Source organism: Mustela lutreola, chromosome 13, assembly GCF_030435805.1.
Source record: "Mustela lutreola isolate mMusLut2 chromosome 13, mMusLut2.pri, whole genome shotgun sequence".
Taxonomy (NCBI): Eukaryota; Metazoa; Chordata; class Mammalia; order Carnivora; family Mustelidae; genus Mustela; species Mustela lutreola.
In genome coordinates, this window is record NC_081302.1 from 67,523,014 (window position 1) to 67,532,806 (window position 9,793).

The following is a 9,793-nucleotide window of genomic DNA, read 5'->3' on the forward strand; positions in this document are numbered from 1 at the left end:
CAGTGTTGTGTTAAATATGTTGAGCATCTGTTTTCTCTTGGCTTTTGTTTTATTTAAATTGTGGGGATATTCGTCTCATTTATGGACTTTTCCTGCTAGGTGGGGTTTTTGTTTTGTTTTTGTTTTTGTTTCCTTCCAATCAGATAAAATTACCTTTAATGAAGTTAAAGTAGTTTTTACCTACTTGGAGTTAATCTATCCATTAAGTCACCAGATCCAACAAACCCGTCATTACTGTGCATACGCCAGTGATGATTAGGAAATAGAATAACAATAATGTCAATACAAAGTAATCTATTGGACTTAGAAGAAAAAATAGCCATTGTGTTAAGATTGGCTAATAAATCACTGCTGAGACTGATGATAGGGCTCCCACTCTAATGATGTAGAATTCCCTGGATTCTTACTAACACTCATTCCACAGTCAGAAAACAAGTATGAGAGTATGACATGGAGAGTTAACTTGCCAGTTGGCTCTCTCCCTCACCCAAGATTCAGGACATAGCTCTACCATTTAGATATTTGTTGATCTGAACCTATTTGAGATATATCCTCAAAATGATTATGATTGAATTCTAAGTGGTACTGTTTTGAGAAATATATTTAATCATTAAAATGTCTGGCTTATGTATCCATAAGGGGATACATCAAATGCATTTTTCTTCCCCTACTTTTAGAGCCAATTATTAAAAAATACACTAAAATCATTGATGGAGTGCCTGTGGAAATAACTGAAAAAGAGACAAGGGAAGAACGAATCATTACAGGTAAACTTTGATTCCGTAGATGGAACTATGCCTGAATTATAATAGTAAAACCATAGCAAATCTTAAAATATCTCTCTCTATAAGAATAATGAGAGAAATTGACTGTCATTTTCATGGTGGTTACTGAAGTTATTTCTTTTTGGCAGAAATAATATTATCCTAAATATGCAATCTATGTTTTTCTCTGAACTGCAATTTGTGGACAAATCTATGAGCATGTTTTTTACAATGCAGATTCATACATATTATATAATATTTTTGCTTTGCCATTTATCAATGAGTTAATAAATCCTAGAAGAAAAACCATTCCCTCCTTCGATTTCCTGTTTAGCTTAAGGTTTACACATCTACATACCAAAATATATGAATTAATTTAAAATTCTGAATTCAGGGGCTCCTGGGTGGCTCAGTGGGTTAAAGCCTCTGCCTTTGGCTCAGGTCATGATCCCAGGGTCCTGGGATCCAGCCCCTTGTCGGGCTCTCTGCTCAGCAGGGACCCTGCTTCCTCTTCTCTCTCTGCCTGCCTCTCTGCCTACTTGTGATCTCTGTCTGTCAAATAAATAAATAAAATCTTTTAAAAAAAATTCTGAATTCAGCTATGTCACAAGTATTCATTTAAATGAGCAGCAACTATGACCTGTGCCACCTACTTATGTAAAGTTCTATTGGAACCCAGGGTGACCATCCCTTGGTGTAATGTCTATAGCAATTATTCTCCTAGAATGACTATTTAAATAGGGGCAACACAAGTCATGTAGCCTATCTATCTGCCCCTTTAGAGTGGATGTTTGCCTACTAGTATTTTAGACTTTATTAAAAAATTGTCTTTCTTTCAGGTCCTGAAATAAAATACACTAGGATTTCTACTGGTGGTGGAGAAACAGAAGAAACTTTGAAGAAATTGTTTCAAGAAGGTCAGCATGTCTAGAAAAATAAGAATGTGACTTTACCTAAGCTGTTTCAAAGTCTAAAATAATCTTCGAGGTTTTTTACATATTTTCTATTCTCATTCTTTTGTTCAAATTCCATGCCAACATAGTAAAGATTTCCAAAGATAGAGAATGAAACTCAAATAACAATCACATTGCTTGTTTTATTAATATATTTGTTATATATTGTTCAATAACTTTCTAAGAAAAATGGCTTATCAAAAACAGCACGAAAACTGGAGAAAGAATCAAGTGTGGAATTCCAGAATCAAGTCTGGAATTCATTGTTAGCCAGACGCCATTATATAGCATATCAAGTGTTCTGTGTTTTTATTACATAAACCAATTTCTGCTATAAACATGTATCCTCTCAGAGGTCACCAAGGTCACCAAATTCATTGAAGGTGGTGATGGTCATTTATTTGAAGATGAAGAAATTAAAAGACTGCTTCAGGGAGGTTAGTAAAAGGGAAACAACTAACCCGCTTAACAGGTTCTGGAGACTGAGTTCTTCAACTTTTTAAAGACTGAACATTCAGGTTTTTCTTTTAATAAGGTTGAAAAAGACAACATGTTCTGTTGTCTTAAGAGATTGATTGGTTCACCACAAGTTTAATTAACAATAATGGAGAAATGATTACTAGTTTTAACAGTCTTTAAAAAGTTCTATGATATAAAACTTGGGGAGCAATGAATATTTTTTTCTTTGATACAAATAATCATAAGAATATTTTAAGTATCTGACAGGAGAATGCTTTTTAAAGTGGTAGTTGTTTAAAGAAGCCCAAATTGACCTACTTTTTACATTTAAAAAAATGTATTCACTGCCCCCAGAACAATAATCAAAGGCATGTTTACGGGTTGGGTTTTTTTTTGTTTTTTTTTTGTTGTTGTTGTTTTTGTTTTTTTAGTGCATAGATCTAGCAAAAAAACAAGTGCATTTAGTTTTCCAAATTTTCTTTTCCAAACTACATTCTTGAGAATGGATATCTGTTTCTTCTAACAGTATGAGTGATAATCTATACCTGGAGATGGAATTTATTTGCATTAATCTTTAAAGTATGGAATGTTCTCTATCTATGGCATTAAAAGGACCTACTTTTAAAAGCAAAGGAGAAAAAAAAAGAATTCAAAATCTTAGACAAATTCTAAACAATTATTTGAAGAAACAGTAAATGCTATTAAAATATAATTTGAGTAATTGGCATTTGAATAAATGAACTTCTGGTTCATTTTACTAGCAACAAAAGTATTTAGACGACGAATTGCTTTAGAGAAACAAGTATTGAAATTACTCAGAAAAATCAAATACACTTCCTGAAATATGCTATGAATTCAGAAACACAACTGCAGTTTGGTATTTATCCAAAATATCATCCTAGATGGCTTTTCTGCTTAAATTGTATCTCTACATTTAAGAAAATGTAAATTCTCTTGGAACCATACATATTATAGGCAATTGTTTCTTTATTCTTTATTTTAACCTAGTTAAAATCTCTATATAGTGTTGAGACTGTTCAGAGATAGTAAAAATAAATAATTTTATTGAACCAATGATTGAATTTCCCTTCAAGAGAAAAATATGTGTCTGAAAAATACAAGATTTCCTTTCAGACTGTAGGGAGTGTGTGACACAGCCAGAGCCATAAAAGAACCAAGGTTTTCTGTATGATCTAATGCAGAATTCACTCATCTACCCATGAATGTTTAACTTTCTGTTAGGAAAGCAGAGATATGAAGGAAGAGGGGAAGATATTAATGAAGATTAAATTGAATTCTTTTTTTTTAAAGTCCTTACCATAGTAAGCAGCTTTGTAGAATGACAGTGCTTTCTAGAGAATGAATCATTTAGTAGCTGTACATATATATATATATGTATATATATATATATACATATATACATATACACACACACACACACACTGCTTTACTTTATTGAGGCTTAAACTTCAGGTAAGTATGTTTTCTTCTCTTTAATAAGGCCTGATTAACAAGTTGATGATAAAGAATTAAGTACATAACAATAACTTCAGGCAAAAGAAAATATATCTGCTACGAGAATACGATATTCTAATTTACGTTAATGAAATATTTCTTTAAGTCCTGTTTCTTTTATCCCAGAGGGTTGATTCCTTTAATTCCCAATATTTGGTTTCTCTGCATGTCTTTAAAGCATTAACTTTCACACTACTACATCGTAAGTTTTTATCAAAACATTTCTAAGGTTTTTCAAAACATTTCAAGGGTTATTTTCATATCATAAAGACAAGATAAGCAGTAAAGGTTACTAGTATCTGAACACTAGTTGGACATGGTACTTTTTTTTTCTAGTCCTGTAAAATCAGTGGGTCATCACTGAGTTACAAGTGTTTATATCCTGAGATACTTATTTACAAAGAATCTGCTGTGAATAAAGGTCACATTATGCAAGACTGGCCTTTGTTCTTTCAGAATATAGATAATTGATCTCTATCCCAACTATAGTCCTCATCGCAAAGTTTGGAGTTTCCAATCTAGACTGTTCATAGTGGTGCATATAGTACATTTTCATGAATTGAGCATATTCCTCAATTATTTTAGTCATGACTAGTAACATGGCTACGTGGTCCTTTTGGTACCAATATTGTGATTCATCATTGAAGTACTTCAGAGACCTTAACTCAAAAAATGTTCTCATGAAATGCATAGAATTTCACACTTATCTTAGGTAAGGCTACATTAACTGAAACTACTGAAGTAATTAAGGGAAAATATCAACCTATAGAGAAAGGAACAAAAAAGATGCCATTTTGGATGATTTTGATGTATCTGCCAATATAACATGTAAAGCCTGTGTGGAGAATAGGGATCAGCTTGTAGGTGTGGCTTTTGATATGGGCTCCAACTCAAACTACTTAAGTAAGTTGATTCTTTCTTTGCTTTGGTTTCTTCATCTGAAGATGAGAATGCTTATGTTACCTATGTCTTAATGAGTTAATGTATGGAAAGAACTTGGAATAATGTTCAGCAAATAGAAGCTCCCAGTAATGTGAACTATTATCAGTATCATGGTCAGTTATGTTTACATAATAAACTTACATGAGATAAACTTAAGAAAGTAATATTTTACACCTAATTTAAATTTCTGAGAGCCATATAAATATTCAAAAGGCTTATAAATAATTGTACTGAAGCATTTTGGATGTTTCATGAAACATTAGAGTGGGTCATTTGTGTGGGATCATTCATATGATTGGTTTATCTTGCCACATTTTGCTTCTCCAAGCATAACCTGATACAACTCTTATTTATTTTAAGATAGCAGACAGCCACTGGGGACAAATCTGATTTTCTTCACTTTATTTAGGCTTTCTTCTAAAGATATTTTTTGTCACAATTAATACTTCTTATTTTACTAGTACCATAACAAAACAGTAACAAATTAATAAATTACTTAATGGATGTTCATTAATTGGATGTCACCAAGTTTATGAAAGAAAATCTGAGTGTAAGTGATTGTTTTAAATGTAATGTTGTAAACACTTCTGTAGCCATATTTTAAATTATACTAGAACTGTTATTTGGTGTTTAATAAATCCATTATAGGGGCGCCTGGGTGGCTCAGTCATTGGGCATCGACCTTCAGCTCCAGTCATGATCCCAGGGTCCCGTGATGGAGCCCCACATCAAGGTCCCCGCTCAGCAGGGAGTCTGCTTCTCCCTCTTCCTTTGCTCCTCCCCCAGCTCCTTCTCTCTCTCTCTCCCCCTTACTTTCTCTCAAATAAATAAATAAAATTTTAAAAAAATTTTAAAAAATAAGTTTACTGTAAATAGTCTAAGTCACTGATGAAAGATTGGATCCATCTTTTCTTTTCTTTTAATTTTATTTATTTATTTGACAGACAGAGATTACAAGTAGGCAGAGAGGCAGTCAGAGAGAGGAGGAAGCAGGCTCCCCGCTGAGCAGAGAGCCCGATACGGGGCTCGATCCCAGGACCCTGGGATCATGACCTGAGCCGAAGGCAGAGGCTTTAACCCTCTGAGCCACCCAGGCACCCCGGATCCATCTTTTCTTGACTATATTTTTTAGCATTCATTTTTCTATCAAATAAACCTGAAGTTAATGAAAATATATCAATTAGAGCATATTCTATAATAATCCTATCTCAAACTTTCCAATCTAATGAGGTTTTCTACAGTTCTGTATTATAGTATTAACATAATATTATAAATGTTTATCCATCTTATATTTTGTGTGAAAAAAACATGTTGGAAATGCACCACATGGAAACAAACTTATTCAAATATTTTAAAAATTTTTCATGGCCAACATTACTGTTGGTGGTAGTTTCTTGCTTTCCTTTTTAACAGAATTTCAGAGAATTGAAAAAATGTATATAATAGAAAAAATTTTGACCTGATTATTGTGTATGGTTAATCTATAAAAGCAAGAAGTAAAAATTTAGAGAAAAAAAAATTAAAGGTAAGCAGAAAAATGAAGTTACTGTAGAAACCACATTTATTCCTTGATCTTAAGCATCTGATAGCTGAGTGAAAATGTGAATTAGGTCTTCCTGATGAGTTAAAGAAAAACAAGGAATTGGGAAATATTCTGCAATTCTAACAACAAAAAACTACAGTTATGAAACATTTGATATTCATAAATAAGAATGCTTTTATTATTTTTAACTAGTTAATTTTATAAATGGTTTGTAGGATTAAAGTTAAATTTGGGAGTATGTTGGCACACATTTCTTGAATTGTGTAAAATTATATTTCTAGCATTATTAGGCTGATGCTATTTGTTGTCCTCATGTTCTGCAAGGTAATCATGATCTAATTCACAAGGAGAATTTTAGGCAGAAGTCTGATACATCACAAATAGGAATAACCAGAGAAATGACTGGATATCTCTGAGAAGATACTTCTGCTAAACTTTATATAATGTTAAATATCCCTTTATCAGAAAGCAATGCGTTCTATAAAAAAGATGAAAAGTCCTGTAAGTCACTTACTCCATGCAAAAATGACACATTGTGTGGGACTCCAAATGCCATAATGAAACAATGTTTTGCAAATAGGGAACATTCATTATGAATATGGAAAACAACTGTCTATGGCCAATGAAAAACTCTCACTTTTCTAAATGAAAATCTACATATTTAAGTGATGCTTATCTTAAAACTTTATGCTTTTCCTTATTTTTGGTCTCCTGTCTGAGGTTAACCATAATTTCAAAGTATTTCTAACTACAACTATTTAATTTTAGACACACCTGTGAGGAAGATACAAGCCAACAAAAGAGTTCAAGGTAAATGTATGGGATACATGTCTTATTATGTTAAGAGAAGCCAAAGGATAGGGTTTTAATATATTTTATTGGACTTTGTTGTCTTTTAGGGAGAAAAGTTAGCAAATTTGAGGCAAAGTATTTTGATAAAAATCAGAAAAGAAATTATTTATGTTCTGCATTATTAGTAACATCTAAGGATAAAGGAAAGGCAATTATACACATGCAGACTGCTAGATTTTTGGATGCACTGTGGTAGACTCAAGTAGCGTTAAGTTGAAAAGCTATCCATGAGTTTGAGCCATGCAAAAGTTGGTTGTTACTGAGCTTGAGTTCTCTAAACATGTTATTATTTGAGATCAGACTATAGTCTGAAACATAAGCAAATGAATACACATAAAGAAAATTATTAATATAACTTTATATAAAATTTTGATATAATATGCAAGTTATACACATGTATGTATCACCCATGCACCATAATTTTCTTCATAACTGTAGTTATGTGCATTTTCTAATCTTTCACTTAGGTTATCTTGCATTCTAACACATTAAATTATCAAAGATTTTTCATGCAGAACTTAGAACAAATTATAAGTTTGGAATTTATAAAATAATTCATATTAATAGTCAAAAGAAATCACAAGGCTTATAAATGCATTATAGACATATCTGATTTTAAGCTAGTCCCATACAGACATTTGAAATTAAAAATCAATTGCACAAATAATTTCTAACTGAAGGTTTTATCATAGAGTTCTTCTAAACATCCTAATCCATCCAAATTTTTAAAACAACTAAAATCCTCAAATTTTAAATTACAATTTTCATATATTTTGATCAAAAGATAACTTTGATTTTATCATCATAAACAGAGGATATGAGTTGGAAACATAATCTAATGTATATTACAATAAGAAATGATGATCTTTAATAAATATAGTCATGCACAGAATACCACATTGTTAAATTCTAAAGTTTTATCACATTTGTAATTTATGCATTTTCCTTTCTTCCTATCAGGATCTAGAAGACGATCAAGAGAAGGTCGTTCTCAATGAAAATTCCAGCAATCAGACAACAAAGTTTATTTGACCCTAAATGGATAACCTGATTTTAAAAGAAAATTATGAGAGCCATACTGACTTCAGGAAATGAACCACCAGCACAAAAAAGCAATCATTGAACACTTCTGAATACAAATCTCACCTTTTTTTCTCTGAATGAAATTGTGGGGTTAATCTCCTGTAGGATAGTTACTGAAGGAAATAGAACACCTTACATACAGGTTTTTATATCTTGAAATTTAAAATTCTGGCTAACTTTGGAATCCACCAAAGAAAATTCTTGTCAATGGATTTATTACGATTTAAATCTCTTATTCCGTTGAGAAGATTGAGCCTTGAATCTAAGAGACAGATAAAATGTATGCAAGCAGGTACCTCTCTTGAGAAGCTAAGTTATAAAAATGGGTGCTCAGTATTAAAAAATAACAAAAGTTTTACTTCGAAAGGCTTTGCACATTTCTAATACAAGGTGGGTTTACCAGTAAATTATGTTATTTCTACAACTAATTTTGTACTCTTGAAATGTTTGTCATATGCTTTTTGTAATACATATTTTTTATCTCAAACATTTCAATAAAACATTTTCTTTCAGTTATAAACAGAAATACTTTAAATTGGGTAGTTCAGAAAACTCAAGGTTTAAATTAATAAGTGGTTTGGACTTGGAAACAGGACTTTATACCTCTTTTTTTTTAATAACAAATACTCATTAAAGGAAATTGAATGAATTTAGTATTTCTTGAATTTTTAAAACTCTTATGTTATATAAAGAATCATTACACAACGAAGTAATCATTAAACTCAAATGAGTACCTAATATAACTCAGAATCGTGCTAGCTTGTGAGAATCTAAAACACGAATCAGTTACTGTCCTCAAAGAATAAAAAGACAAATGTCCAATAATTCACAATGCACCATGAGCTGTAGTAGAATGAATGGTACTACACAAATACAGCAGTCAATTTTTCCTAGGCTTTTGCTAGATACAGAAAAAGCCACAGAGATGCCCTTAACTGAGACTGAAGTAAGAGTAAAGTAAGACTGAATGTAAGAGTCCATTGCATGGCAAAAGAGGGGAAGAAAAATGGTAAAGATAATGGTAAAGAGATCGGTTGATCTAGTCAGATTTCAGCAATTATCAAACATCACTTGGTCTAACTGAAATAAAGGCAATCAGGGAACAGAATCCATATTGAGGAGAAAGTGATTGGTAACAGTATAATAAAACTGTACCATGCTTATAAAACTGAGGAAGGCCAAACTGAAGGTATCAGTCTGGATCAGAGATGTCCAGCTTGGATGAGAGACTCAGTACTAAAGTACTACTAAAGGATCTAGAGATTTTTTTCAGTAGGTGAAAGCACTGTGTCTTTGAGATGTGATCAGGATGAGGAAGTAAAATAGAAAATTCTGGCAGTGAGTCTTACTGAGGGAGTGCTCAAAAGGTTTGGCTTTCCAGAACGCTTTCTACTCTGGGACAGTGGTGAGATTTATGTATAGCATTTTAACCCCTAGCCAGGAAGCAAAATGTCCTAGCAGCTCACTACTCCTATAGAGCATTTGGGACTTCAGTCTCAACTGGAAGAGTGTGGCCATGATCATCCCAAAGTGATTCATAGGAAGAGGTTATTCTAAGGTGATACTGGTAGAATATACTATATAAGGTGATACTGGTAGAATATACTAAACCATCCTCAACAAAGACAACCATTCCAGATAGCATGTTGGTCATGATCCTCTAGAAGATCCCAAGATAATTA

The 9,793-nt window shown here is 32.3% G+C and overlaps 1 protein-coding gene across 8 annotated transcripts in view; it reads left to right on the top strand.

Moving 5' to 3' along the window:
* The window catches only part of POSTN (periostin), a 35,430-nt gene extending 26,670 nt beyond the window's left edge, over positions 1–8,760 (top strand). For 3 of the 8 annotated variants that reach the window (XM_059144192.1, XM_059144184.1, XM_059144187.1), the window contains 5 exons: positions 678–767; positions 1,604–1,681; positions 2,071–2,154; positions 6,945–6,986; positions 7,989–8,760. In XM_059144192.1, the coding sequence (XP_059000175.1) occupies positions 678–767; positions 1,604–1,681; positions 2,071–2,154; positions 6,945–6,986; positions 7,989–8,026 (332 nt within the window). In that variant the 3' untranslated portion in view covers positions 8,027–8,760. The remainder of the gene's footprint in view (positions 1–677; positions 768–1,603; positions 1,682–2,070; positions 2,155–6,944; positions 6,987–7,988) is intronic. The other 5 variants (XM_059144193.1, XM_059144186.1, XM_059144188.1 and 2 more) reach the window with 3 other exon arrangements.
* Positions 8,761–9,793: the final 1,033 nt, after the last annotated feature.